The following is a 15,308-nucleotide window of genomic DNA, read 5'->3' on the forward strand; positions in this document are numbered from 1 at the left end:
CAACGCATACTATCATTTCGAATCTTCTTCTCGCGGTCTAGTTCCGAGCGGGAGTCCCCGCCAGAAATACTATAAGTAGTGTAGCCTTACAATAGGTAAACTGTAACCTGACAGCACCTTAAGCAATTCCTCCTTAAAAACAGAGCCAATATTCACCTACCGACGATGCACAGCGAAATAAGCCTCTATTTTCGATTGAACTCCGAAATCAATGTCGAATCCCAAAGCAAAGGGCAGAAGGCAATCGCTGTCCCCAACGATTCACGCAATTTGGGACAATAGGGTGGTTTCCTATAATTTTTTCATTGCCTAAATCGAAACATTTTTACTCTTGGAGTACGTATTTCACGCTTATAGATTTTTAAATGACGATGTATATTTTTCGCGATTAAATGAAAAGTGAAAATTTTCAAGCGCGCGAAAATGCGACGGCTAAGTATGAATGCTGGGAAAATCCCGTGTGACGTCATTCTGGTCCCACCTGCCGCCGCGTGAGGCCACCTTGGTGCGAGGCTATGAGCGCCGCTACGATGCAGGCTGCTAGCAGGTAGCAGAGTACCATGCTAGCGGGTAGTGCTTGGCTTAAATAGGCATAGGATTAACACGCATTGGTAATCTCAGACGATGTAAAACTCCTATCCTCTCGTGTAGAAACTAGGTCCCTGTGACGTCACGTGGAGTGGCATCGCATGGGCGCCAATCTGGCCTTTTTCAAATGAGGTTAAAATTGACCATAGCCATTCGTCTAAACAGGGATTTCTAAAACCAAATAATTTGTATATTATGAATACACTAATGTTGGGTAACGAATCGCAATCAATGCCTTTTGTTTTCTTTGATGAAGTTAACTGCCCTATTGGATTATCAACTGCAGTTTTTAGGAAATTCATTTTATAATGTGGTGACAAACCAAGATTTGCGGTTGAAGACATGGAAAGAGACCTTTGGAAAGTCATTCAAATTAACCCCATTACGTATTAGGGATGACCAAAATTTCATCGCGAGGAGGGGCCACGTTAATAATGAGATGATACAATAATTGAGGGGGATTGGGTTGGTGCAGGGGCTAGAGTGCTGGCTTATCACCCCGTGGGCCTGGGCCCTTTTTCAAATAGCATCAATTACGATTCTGCATATATGCACCGCGTTATATTACGCTGATTTTGAGGGTAATGTATAACATATCGCCCTGGTGAAATATGTAGTCATAAATATTCTCTTTTTTTCCTCACACAGATCGCGAAATTCTTAGTACACCGTTGTAGTTCAGCGAATGCTGGTTTGGTTAAAAAGAGAGTTTCATGCTCTTTGAAATATGCAAATATGAAACATGTTTATAGAAGCGGTGTGCTGAAAAGAAATGAGAAGAAGAAAAAACTTTTATGTTAATAACATCTCAAAAAACTTCAGTGATTGGCTGAACAAGAACAGTGGTTCCTGTTCTATTTACTACACAATGAGAGTTTAAATACAAATTCAGGCATGTTGGAATATTAGTATTTTCATCTTGATAGTTAAAAAAACCGCCTATGACGCGCTCGAGTCAACTTTCCGTGCAGTTCATTCTTATCTCAACAATTGCGTTTATTTTTTAGTTCGTTTAGTACGCTTATTTTATTTTTTTGTGCGCTTAGTGTCTATTTTCAATATGCGTATTGTGCCAAACGCAAAGGAACGAAACGATCTACTATTTCACAACCTACAGTGATACGCCTGATATCAAAGGCGGTTCTAAGTGAGGACCAAAGGGTGGGGGAGTGGGCGTCTGGGGAATTTTCCTCCGGATTATTTGGGATTTTTACGACTCAAAGACGGCAGTTTTTGACTAATTATTTGATAAATAAAGACACTACCGTGCACGTGTAGTAGGCCGTTTTGTCAATAAAAGTTTTATAGTGGTCATCTACATCTGCATACTACCCCGCAAGCTGCCTCAATAGGCGTGTGGCGGGGGATGTCGGGAAACCCGCCGTATTCATATGTAGAGGAAATGTTCTAACGAATTTACGCTTAGCATTTATTAATCCTTTTGTCGTGCGTGGGAGATAACGAATCCCCGCACCTGTCCGTTCGCCTAAATATCTCCATTATTTCATCGTTTTTGCCGTACCTAGAAATTAAGTGGGGTTCTAACATGATCTCCGTGTCGCTCTTGAAGATATCCATCCTCAATTACTCAAGCTATCTAAGCCTAGCGCCTCCGAGTCTTGCGGCTCCCAGCCCAATTCGTTTAGCATCTGTGTAAAGGCCGCTTTACACGGTGAATTTTCATTCAAAAGATCATTCGAATTAAATTCATTCTCCGGTACCGCTATACACGGTGAATGATTTCGGCGAATTTTATGCGCAGAACTGATGCGCACTGGTGCGACTATCGATAGTGTATTTCGATTCTAACGATATTTCCGACCGTTTCTCACCACATGATTTGTTTTGGAGCTCGCAGACGATGGAACGCTTTGTTTACATGTGCGCTTCAATATACTTCGGTATTGCTTTGACTTTCGGTGGGGTATGACGCACTAAGTAATGAGAGGAATTAGAACGATACGTTTTGACAGCGGAAAACCACTTAAATAAATCGTGCGTTTTGTTATCCCGTAACGAAGTACATAATAAGTTGTTTTTGCTGCAGAGCAACGATGATTATGCTTCAAGATAGTGCGCTCTAGAACATGATCATCAGGAAACTTACTCTTCAAATGGCTACCCGAAGTCTTTTCCCTTCCGATTCAGTAAATTATAAAGTAAGTGACAAAATAATTTGGGGCAAAACTGCACGTTGTTTCTCGCTCAGAAAAACCATTCATTATTAAGACGAGTCCCGTATTGACGCCGCAGCACCCAGCTCCAATTAAAAAATAAAATACAATAAGCTTAATGCAAAGGCTCCACAAGGGTAAAGGCTGGTTGACAATGAGTTTTTATGTTTGGGGTCCATTCGGGTGCATAGCCTTCACAATGCAGTCGAACAAAGTTCATTCCTGTGCGAGAGAAGAAAGGTACCGGAAAGAGAAAAAAGGAAGGGACCTGCTCTATTTTCGAATGAGTGCGCTTCAGCATCCTCATACTTTCTACTTTTAATTTGGCTCTGTGTTATCTCATTGCATGCTACTTCCCCATTACATTTCCCATGGCTACGAGTGCTCTCAAGATATCTTGTGGGATATTGCGCGCAATTACAGTTAAAGGCTTTATGAGTACCTCAAATATTCACCACAGAGATTTCACTGTTCTTTCAATATCGATGCAGGGGAAGAAAGCGGACTGTGACATTCATGGGTTAGTTTATGGGGTTTGCCCCTTCAGTTATAGGCAACCAGGCGAGCTTGCAACTTCCTAAGTGGGCCAATCTTCCATTCCAAAACTTCCTTTCATGTCACACAAAGCAGAATCACTAAGATAAAGTCATTTCAATATTTCCGTCTTGACGTTAGAAACAACAGAACGTAAGTACTTATATGAAATGATTCGGAAATAATAAAACAAATTCAAAGAAATGGGCAAAGTTATAATTTTTCAAGTAGGCAAAACGAGTAATCCTATCGAAAATATCCAATTGGTTATGAAATTTTTAACCCCATATCACTAAAATACATCATATAATTATAAAAGAGTGCATGGAATGTTATAGATCTCGCAGCTTAATCTAAACTAAATGTAAATCTTTAAAAACTGAAAATGAATTCATTAGTTTAGAGAACGAGTTACATAAAACAATAAATTTCTATTAAAATTGCTTGAAAATTATCATAGAGCAGCGTATTATATAACGCATGTTTACAGAAATATTCGATGATATGTCATGAAAGCTATAAACTATTGAATGATAGCATGCCAAAAAGGTGAAGTCATCTTAATCTCATCCGGTCGCTAGGATGGGATTGGAGTAAATGCCCCCTGCGCTTGAGAAGTCAACACTATTTCTACGCTTATTTTCTTAAGCCTTCTCTTGATTTCTCTGTAGTAGTACATTTGCATCTATATATTCCCTTTGTTGAAATTTTTCGTTTTATGTTACGAGTTTATTCATTGAGTATCAATAAAAACAATGATTTTACAAGCATTGACGTAAGTGGTGTCCGGATCAGGAAGTATTAAAAATTTATATTAATGGCTTTCCTATTTCGTGGTGCCGATCCGGCAATTAAGTACGCAAAGGAAACGGCTTTTAAAGGTCCTAAATTTATTTTGGAGGTGACGAGACGAGAGTCTCGTCCGAGACTCGAGACCAAGACGAGACTGGGGTGCACGAGACGAGACTCGAGACGATACCCGAGTGCGGAAAACGAGACTGAGACGAGACTGGCGCAAGTCTCGTCTCGTCTCGCGGCAACACTAACTTTAAACGACTTGATTGCACCAAATACCAGTGGCGGATCCAGGATTTCTTTCTAGGGGGGGCACAAGCAAGGCCGTATCCAGGATTTTGTCGTGGGGGGGGGGGGCACAGGGATATATCGTAATACATAACGAAAGCAATCATAATGGGACCGTATTAAAAATATTGCATATTTTTGAGGGTCTGGGGGGGGGGGCACGTGCCCCCGTGCCCCCCCCCCCCCCTGGATCCGCCTATGCCAAATACACTTTGTTTACATGCAAACATTGACGCTTTTTTTATCTTTTTTGCCTTGGGAAACAAAAATATTAATAATAACAGTAAATTAATAAAATACTATCCTATACTTTGCGGTGGCCTGTCAATATCGATACCTCACACTACAAACACCTCCCACTCCTAGCCATCGTTTTTTCAGCGCTGTTAATCGCACATGACGCACGGTTCACTATGCTTTCTCCAGAGGTGCTGCTGTAAACAATATAAAAATAAGACAAAACAATTTCTTTGAATTTCCTTCACATGAAATCCATCTTCTCTGAATGGTTTCCTCATCATTTCGTTTCACAATGCATATATAATGTATTTTTTAAGTGGCAGTAGTAATGGACCTTAATTTCCTAAAGCCATGCTGGGCAATAGATAATGAATTCGGATATTCCAAATATGCTGTGATACGTGAAGAAAACACTATCTCAAAAATTTTACAGAAATGATTCAGTAAGGAGATGGGACAATAAGAATTTATATTCTGTTGACTACTGCTTCCTTTGTATAGAGGAATAATTTTTTTATGATAAAGCCACAAAAAAGTAAAATGTAAACACGGGAATCAGAGGACCTAGATTGTGTGTACTGGTCTCCAAAAAAAGTCCACAGTTCCAGGTTTCTCTGATTCCTGGTGCAGGGGAATTTTTTCGTACGGTAATTAGTGTGCTTTCCGCATCAAACGGCGGAAAGTGTGGTATATTCCAATTAGGTATGTAGCGTAAACGACAGCGCAATTCAAATAACTAAATGTCAACAAAAGAATTTCAGTAAATATAATCGGAATTGGTGACAGAGGTCTCAGAGAAGTTGTCATTTGAAGAAAAAATTGTTTCGTGATTCAGTTCATATAGAGCGAACAATGTCTCTTCCATTATAGTCGCAGCCTCACCTTAAACATCATTTGAATCCGGACTTTGAATTTTCTCAGGAGCTACTTCAGGAGGGGAGGAAAGTCAAGCAGCATACGCAAGAGAAAGTTCTTCTCAAACAGGAAAACTGGTCCCGGAGTCCTATATTTCCAAACAAATTACTCCATCAAGGTAAGTTAAGTACTATTAAATAGCTACTCCACCTATCGTCATCAACTGCCATCAATCCTGAGTTTGATGGTTTGATCCTACAATCCTACGCTCTATTCTCCCATCGGCCAATCTTCAACGCCTCCGCTATCATCTTGACATCCTTCACTATCTGCACTTCATAAAAAGGGCCTCCCTCTGCTCTCCCCCCCCCCCCCTCCACCTCTCCTTCGACCATAACTTTCATTAAATCTCACCATGTAGCCAATCAAATTGTCCCGACTTCCTCCCAAGATTTCAAAAAGACTTCTCTTCTGCCCCACTTTACAATTAGACCTTTCCGATTTCTCTCACGATATATCGATCTATTCGATCTGATCATCATTCGTACCCATAACACCGCATTTGAAAGGCCAATCCAATCATGATTTCTCTCACGCCCTCATCGGCCACAGTCCCTCGTTACCATAAAGAAGTCAGTTGAGGATCTAGGGAGGGGGGCTAAGGGTGCTGCTCCCCCCCCCCCCCTCCAACTGGGTCGAAACACAAACACTAGATAGAAATTTTTTGAGGTTTTCACTTCGTACAAAAGTATTTAGTAATATGTTCCGATATATTATTTACCCTCGATAACGAATTAAAATACAAATTAGCCCTAAACTTACCCTTATTAGCCCGTTAAAATCTAGTGGCAGAACCAGAGAGGGTCCACAACCACCCGTCCCCTTATGTATTCAATTTACACTAGATAGAATGGTCATTTAGTTGGGTCCCCTACTACTGCCGGGAAGTTACCTCGTCCTCCCCCCTTGTCCCTATTCGCCCAAATGCAAGTCCTACCAAATTGAAACTCTGCCACGCTTACATTCTCAGCTGCAAGAAGACTTCTCCTTTTTCTGAGGAAGAATCCCCTCTTTCTTCGGCCCTCTTGGGCTATTCCACTGACTATTTCGTTCTTGTTTCGTCTGTCAATTGGCTAGGTACCTTAGTGGTAGAGCTCCTTCAACACTACTAGTGGTCGGTCTTCTATTCTACCACAGACCAATATTTTTTCTTTCTCTATGTTGATTTTCAGTTTAAATCTGCTGAACACTTTTCCAGTCTTGTTTAGTTGGATACTCACAGTATTGAATCAACCTTCAAACAGCATTGGAAAAGTCTGTCGGTCTTGTCCCTCCAGCTAGATACAATAAGCATCCTATTGCCTTGCGATACAATGTCTTATCAAATACAATCTCATCAATACACATTTCTCAAACAATACTTCCCACTTCCAATGGCATACGTACAAGCATTCATACCAAACTCATGGAGAATGTCTGTGATATACCTTTCTTGACTAACAATCAATCCATTTCCACTATTTTTAACACATTTCAAAGACAATAGGTCAGACAAATATCCTAAATCTTTTATCCCCATGTATTGTTGTATTTTTTCCTTAACTTTTTAATCTCCTAAGGTGAGCCTATCGCAAGAAAGTCATCAACGCACACTCCGACAATAACAGATCCAGAAAAATACATACAACGGTCAGTTTTACACTTATTCAGTCGAGTCTTCAACAAACAATCTTTCAAAAAATTGTTCCAATTTCTACCGGGTTTTTTAAGACCATAAACACTTTTTAATAATTTGTACACAAAATTATCTGGATCCATACCTAATTTGCTCATGCAAGGGGCCTGCTCCATGAACCTCCAGTAACTTCTAAGGGGCTATTTAAATAATCTCATACTACATCATACGTTTCATTTGCTATTCATTCTCAATAGCAATAGCCATAAGAACTCCAATAGTTATCATATGTATAACTGGGCAAAAGGTTTCAGTATAGCCAATGCCATGGATTTGGCTAAAACCTTGGGCTACCAACCTTGCTTTAAACTTCACTACATACCTTCTTGGTCCCTTTTCTTCACAAAAACCCACTTACTACCAATTACATTGCGATCTATAAGTCGCTTCACTATGTCCCACGTTCCTTGCTGCTGCATGTTAAACCTGATATATTTCTTCTTCTGCTTGAACTCACTTCCGGTTTGCTTATTTTGCAGCCAATCTGCATTCTTCCCTTCAGAGGAATTCACTTTATTATACTCTCCTTCTCTTCTCGTTTGCTGGCTTTCAGAGCGCCATTAGCGCCAATTAACTGTGTTGTCTGCTTTGCACCTCTTCTCTTCTTGTAAAAGTTTTTCTTAAGCTCTCCTTCTAAACTTCTAGTGAGACCTTCAAATCTTTCTGTTGGCAATCCTCTAATACAAAACGCTGCTACTTGTCCATCTGACAATGCAAAGCCACACTTGGTGCGAAGGCTTCCGCGGTGCGCTGGTAATGCAGGCTGCATTTTCCGGGTTTCACCGCGTCGTGGTTGCGTTGGTGACAACAGTTTCTCTTGCATTCCAGCAGGCGTCTTCAGGTCGAAGTGAAATTGCCGTGTTTTGGCCGCCGTTATATAGGCAGCCCAGTGGTGTAGGTTCACCCTGATTGGTCGCCTTGCGGCCAATAGCGTGGGGGTATGGGGCGAAGAGTCTCTTCCATGTGCTGTGTAGTGCGTAGCTATCCTCTCGATTGAAATTATGAGGATGTTTGGATATTTCAATCGCCTCTCGGATGATCCTCGGAAAATATCGGGATTCTCTGGCGATACCTTTTGTTTCTTCCCAGTTGATGTCGTGTCCAGGTTCACTGAGAATGTGCTCAGCCACAGCCGACAGATGGAATTGTTTGTATTTCACCGCTCTTCTATGTTCTTGAATGCGGCACTTCACAGCTCTCCCGGTCTGCCCGATGTATGGCATACCGCAACTGCATTCAATTTCATAAACTCCTTCGTAGGTGTGAGGTTAGATACCTTAGAGGTCCTTAGGAGTCGGAAGAAGTTCTCCAGTCTTCTTAACACAGTTGAAGCGTGTTGTAACGTCGAATTTTCTGAGGAGTCTCGCGATTTTTTCACTTGGAAATTGTGGGGAACTTGAACGCTGCTACTTGTCTATTTGACAATGCAAAGCCACACTTCTTCAATTTCTAAACACGTTCATTTATAGAACTGAAGTAGTCATGCACACTCATTCTTACGCATTGTACATAGTTCAGTAAGAAAAATTTATTGGTCAAGAAGTCCGTAACCTGTCGAAAGATCCTCCAAAATCTTCCATTTTTGCTTAGGGGTTTCGCATTCGCTGATATCATCAAAATATGAATCTGATACAATGGAATAAAAAATACCTGTCGCCATGCCGTTCAACCTTGTCCGCCGGTTATTTTCTGCATTATTGTTGGCCTCTGATCTCCAACCAACGACAGCCTCCCAACATCCAGCGCGTAGACATGCTCCCTTTGCTCTCGTCTTGTCCTTATTTCTGCTTCTTTGCATCTGAATCCACATCTAATCCGATCGGCTACTTAGTTTTTATATAAACTGTGGATGGATTTGGTCATTTAAAAAAAATCCCAAGTTTTTTTTCTAGATTGCGAGCATTGCATTCCAATCCAGATTATCAAAAGCCTTTCCTAAGTCCACAAAGGCATTGAAAGTGGGTTTTCTCTTCTCCATTCTCTTCTCTTCGAGCAGTCTAAGGGCCAATATAAAGGGCGTACCCAGGATCATAACTAGGGGGGGGGGGACAAGCCATGGGATTTATGGGATTATTTCCTTGAAAAAATAGTTTCATTTTTTCAAGGAAATAATATCATAAATTTTTATTTTTTCGTCAATGGATACTATCCATGTACGGCCTGTCGACAAAGCGTGTACGAAGCATGTCAATTTCCGCTACGAAGCGCGTATGAAAGGATACGAAGCGCGCAGGAATACCGTAGCGCCAGTAGCGACGCCATTATGCCAGCAGTGACCGTTGGGAATTGGAAGTTCCCTGTTCGACACAAGGTCCCAAGTAGTTTTATTAATTAAGAGTAAATTCTTATTTATTTTGACACTAAATTAGACATTACATAGTCCATGACGAAATGCGATTTTTTCAATGATAATTGCCAATGAAACAAGATCGTTCACACATCTGCTATTGTTATGATCGAATTCATCAAAATGCAAGCAAAAATTTACGTATAGTTCAGCCTCAGCTTCTAAAACGTACCCGTACCAGGCGCTTAAGTATTTGAAAAATTGTTTGGGATGAGTAATAGTCTCTATGTCACTTCAGTAGATGTAGATGTATCGGCCTAATAAAAAATCTGTAAGTCCTGCCAAATCACCAGCATAAACATTTGAGCAAAAAAAGATATCACAACTCGGATCTTTCTTAGTATACGCATTGCATTCTCTGACCAGCTCTCGAAGAGTGAGGTTTTGTGTGCCCTGCGCTCCTGAAACCGACTTCTTCACTGACCGACAGCGATCACCTTGGGCTTTCACGCCGCTGAATCAGTTTTCCTTAGTGTAGTGATTTAGTGCGTACTTCTCCTAATCATATTTTGCGAAGTAGTTAGAGTTGTAAAAGTGTAGTAATATCGTGAAGCAACCTGGTCCTGTAGCTGCTGCAGTGCCTGCCACGCGACGGGGAAACAGATAAGCAGTCGCTGACCAACTTATTTTCTTTTAATTCTCTTCTCTCTTCCTTTATTCAAGTTAGAGTTACACGAAGAAAAAGGAGTGTTCATGTTTGCTCTTTTTATAGACCTCCGACCTCCGAAGTCGATATTAATGTACCAACTAGAAAATCAACTATCCGCATTTGCTCAGAGAGACAGTAAAATTGTAATAGTAACTGGGGGAGATCTTAATATTCCATCCATAAACTGGGATACTTACACTGTAAAACCGAATTCAAGGAATAGAGAAATCAGCGTGAGCTTACTCAACGTAGTTGCTAATCACTCTCTCGCCCAAGTAGTTGACAAGCCAACGAGAGGAAATGAGATATTAGGCCTTTTAGCAGTAAGCCACCCTAAGTTGATAAAACTGGTCGATATTATTGACGGTATAAGCGATCACAGAGTAATCTTTGCATCGTTAAAAATTGATGTAATGTCAGCCGTTAAACCAAACCTCGTTTTGCCACTTTTCTTTTAGGAGCGAATCGTAATACCAGGTAAAAGTTGCATAGCCGGGTGCGTATTACAAATATGATTATTTTTCAAAATCGTTTAATATCTTCTGTTCGCCATTTTGTCTTGAAATTTCGAAATTTTTAACGAAAAACGTTAAAAATGTATATAATTTAAATTTGGTTTTAGCAAGCACTCATTTTTTTCCAGTGAGGTATAACATTGGTCTTTCCTTGAGATTTTATACCTAATACGTCAGCTCTATTGCCTTTCATTATAGAGAAAATGACCTTTTATCGCGTCTCAGAAAGCAGTTTTGTTGGGTAGGCAACCCGCAACACTCCTACTCATTTTACGACATGCATGCGACAGATGACGCGAAATAGAGATGTTTTTCAGTCAAAAACGTGGAAATCATGTCTGAAGTTGTCAAGGGTAGTCACTAGGATGAGAGTATGCTCTTCTATGCCATCGCCGACGGTAATGTAACCATATTTTCGTGTAAGAAGATATCACTGAAGTTTCTGTCAAGGTGTGTGCCATTTGGAAAGTTACGCTAACCAGAGTACTTCAACTCATCACACGCTATATGATGAAAACGATAGGGCAAATTAAATCCTATAGAGTAAAATGGTACTTCAAAAAACAGGATGGCTTGTTGAAGTCTTCTACTAAGGAGGCGACGGAACTATTTGATATAGCCTTCTGCAAATGGGCAAACTTTCCCGAATGTGTCTGTCATAAGGAAAAAATGTTTCTATCTTAGAGTAGGTATCAGTTTCTTGTGAATCTGCAGGGTCGAAGAATATTCCGAATTGGAACTATTGAATCCGTAAGCCAAAAAATGCAAGAAAGGGCTGAACGTAATCATATAAATGAGAGGCATAAACTGAAATCATCTGAATCAACGGTTGTCGTATTTGAATGATTGTGAATACTTTGAGGATAATCACGTTGATGAGGAAAACCGTGACGAGTGGTGCGCTAATGATGTTGCATTCACCAAACCAAAAGAAAGAAAGTTCATATTCAAATTAGACTTGACTGAGGCTGCATAATAACCCAGAGATATAGCGTAAGTGAGAGGGCTGCTGCACATATTACATCCACTGTACTTCACGCAGCTTTAAAAGCTGGAATCATAGTTCAAGAGAAATATAGTGACAGAACGTCTACGAAATATTTTAGACAAAAGCAAAATTTTGCGAGTATTTAGCGAATTAGGGCGTATGAAATACAATTTTATCGATGCATATGAATTTACCAGTCCTCTTGTATCATTTTAATATATTTCTTTCGTCATTTAAGGAAATAAAGAAATGAAACCTTTCCAGTAACTTCCTAAGCGCGATTTCTTATATCTTAATGGTCCACACTCATATCCAGATACGTAAAATTCCTGTGCCGTCTGGGTCTGCTCCTCAAACTGCTTTACATATTACAATCCTAAAGGCAGCTTCTACTTTTCCATGTGAGATGCTATTCTGAAAATATCTTCGCAAATCTTCTACATCCGCATTTGTCTATCTTCCCTCGTCGTGACTTATTCCTTTCTTCCTTTCACTTCAGTTGCCCTTCTTGGGTTTTGTATGCTTGCACTTTCTTCCATGAGCGAGTGGGTCTTTTGAGACTTCATCCATTGATTTTTCTTAACAGTCTTTCTTCACCCGAGAACTTCTTTTGCAGCTTCCTGCAGTCGACTTTAAATGTCTTTTTCCAGCCACCTCCAACTGATTTCTCACTGAAATGCTCCTTGATTTTAGTCTCCCAAGAGTGCACTCACTGCCCGCATGAAGCATGTGCATGCACTTAAGAATGAGCAATTCCTGAGTGAGTACGATCGGAAGGAGACGGATGTAAGTCTCAGTTCGACAATGCATACTTGGAGAGGATGAAGAACACAAGAAGGCCCGAAGGAGAGAGGACTTCAGTGGATTGCACTCCTCTGAATGAATGGATGATTCATTAATGTGTTTCCTATTTTTGAATGCGATTCCGTTCACCGATGACATCTGAATGCACGCTCACCACCATTCAGCTGTTTCTCCACTCTCCGTTCGACGTTCCCTACAAGAACCAGCCTCTGAGCGAGAGGACCCAAGTCAACTGGGGTGAATGGCTAACTCTGGAGTTTCAGGTAATTTGCTGATTCCGTCACTGGTTTTTCATCTCAATTTTTTAGTGGCCATAAACAAAGCTGTGGCCTGAGAAAATTTTCAGCAGGGGGTTCATTTGGAGAGGAGGTTCAGTTGCTGGGAGTAAGCGAGAAATATTGCGTTTCTTAGACTTATGGCATTGGTCAGTGAATTGCAATGTGAATTCTCGTTCCTTTATCACTATTTATTTTTCATTTTAGGATGACTGATCGCATCTGCTGGATTCAAAATAAATACCCAATTGCCAACATTTTGCTCACTTAGCTCTAAGTAGACACTCAGACACTCACTAAGTAGACATTACCAGAGCAAAGTTAGACCACACAGTATTCAGATAATTCACTGAATACACTACATAATTAACTATTTTTCCAGTATCGATTAACGAAAGCTAAGAGCAGCACCAAAGGTGCGTTTGTTCTATTTTTACTATGTTTGCTCTGTAGCAACGCGTTTACACCATGAATCAACACGACCTCTAAGGTTTTGATAAACTATCTTGGTACTCATGATAAGCTTCATCGAGCATAATAAAACTTTGGGAGAAAGATAAGGACTTTTAAGAAAAAATCAGCGATTTTATTTTTATTATTTGAATACTTAGAATAATCAGGAGATATCCAATTTGAATATTTTTTTCTATTTAGCAAGTACGGTCACCTTCAAAAGTCGGTCCCCACGGCCAGCGCGAGGAACATCGTTTTCCGCTGAGCTCGGTACTCCGAATTTCTCATTGACAAACTGTACCACCAAAAACAAAAACGACTTGCACTCAACCTTATTCACACAGAAAGGGGAAAGATGATGACAGGAAATGGCGTAGAATCCCCTATCTTGGTCGTATATCCAACAGAACCGAAAAATTATTACCAAAAGATCAAGTGAAAGCTGCCTTTTACAGTAAAAATACACTAGGCATACTGTTAGGCAGTAACAAAGACAAAATTAGTGCCGGAGAACACAGCGGAATATATAAACTCCAATGTAATGACAGCAATTCCTGTTACTTAGGAAAAACTGGACGGAATTTCAACATCCGGGCCAAGGAACATCAATCATGTTTTATTAACAACAAAGAAACCTCACACTTTGCCAAACACCTCTTGGATTCCGACCACACCAGCGATTTCGAACCGATAGTCCTACATAAAGAAAACAACGGCCCTAGGCTTGACGCACTCGAGCAGTTGGAAATTTTAGTGGGCCAAACCTCACCCAACATCACATTAGTTAACGAGCCATTGTATTCTCACCATTCACCACTGTTCAATGTTTTTTTCCGAGAAACCATTAAGGATGCCACTCACCACTCCATACAGTAACACCCCTCCCCGTATTTCGTCATCATACACCAACCCTCGGCTACCCCGTGCAGTCCGTGACCCATCAGCGACGTACTTCCCAAACCTACCTTCCCTTCCCCCATTCCCCCCCTTTCTCCACCTCCACTCCACCGCCCCTCTAACGCCTTCAAGGGTACAAATTCTATGTGCTGATACTCGTAATTGCCAGATGATGATACGCTGTATCGAAACCGGTCGCAAATGTATTTTATTTTGTGAAACAGCGAAGTCTTTTTCTTAACCTTTGTGCATCATGAAGGAGTTTCACCATGTTACGCCAACCACCATCGCATTTGTGTGACATAATTTACGCTTTCCATATGGAAGTGTTAATGTTTGCATTTTGATATCATTTGCGCGTTATTTCAAACAACTTTGCGTTAATATGACTTGCACTGCCGTCTGCGGTGCCGTTTGATACTGGATCAGTGTCAATTTATAATATACGTCGTTAGGCATGAAGGTTTTCTTGTGTTGAAATGAAATTTTTGTAGTTTTATGATTAATAATTCATTAAATGTTTCCTTGTTTCGTGCAATCATTCTTTTTATTTGCCCCTTTCTTCCGATGGAATACACGGTATGTACCAACTCAGGGCTCTTATAATTTAAAACACTTATATAAGTCCCGTATGGTTTTTAGTCAGTAAATTCAGCATTGATTGAAACGGAAGTATTTTGCACCGGTAATGACGTCAAAGAGCGGTGGCGTAACTAGAGACATGCTTTGGGGGGGGGGGGGGATGGGGGGACTTTGGGAGTGGGGTGTTGAGGGGGATTAGTGGGCGCAACCCCCCCCCCCCCAGGAAATGGGGAGTTCTGGAAAATGTTTTGAAAGATAACATGCCTGAAATGTATTTTACATAATTTTGACACTCATGATTTAACTTTAAGCAGAAGCTGTTATTATGTATCAAATCCAGACAAGATTTTAAATAAATTTTTAATTTCTGAGAGGCATTGGGGGGGATACATCCCCTCTCCCCCCCCCCCCCCCCCAATAGTTACGCCGCTGTCAAAGAGTGTGAGGATCAAGTGATGCCTTTTGCATTCTTTTGAAATATGGCAGCAAGATGCTTTTTCTATTTCGGCGTTGCCGTCTGATGCTCGCAAGGATGCTTACGAAGGTTGGAAACTTCTTTTCATTATAAATCCTATTCTCAGAGTCTCAC

The 15,308-nt window shown here is 40.7% G+C and overlaps 1 protein-coding gene across 1 annotated transcript in view; it reads left to right on the forward strand.

The window, feature by feature from the left end:
- LOC124163068 (pickpocket protein 19-like) overlaps window positions 1-15,308 on the forward strand; it is a 54,968-nt gene that overhangs the window by 17,544 nt on the left and 22,116 nt on the right. The window contains exons 4-5 of the mRNA XM_046539853.1: window positions 5,541-5,652; window positions 12,402-12,494. Coding sequence (XP_046395809.1) covers window positions 5,541-5,652; window positions 12,402-12,494 — 205 coding nt within the window. The remainder of the gene's footprint in view (window positions 1-5,540; window positions 5,653-12,401; window positions 12,495-15,308) is intronic.

Source organism: Ischnura elegans, chromosome 7, assembly GCF_921293095.1.
Source record: "Ischnura elegans chromosome 7, ioIscEleg1.1, whole genome shotgun sequence".
In the NCBI taxonomy this organism is placed as follows: domain Eukaryota; kingdom Metazoa; phylum Arthropoda; class Insecta; order Odonata; family Coenagrionidae; genus Ischnura; species Ischnura elegans.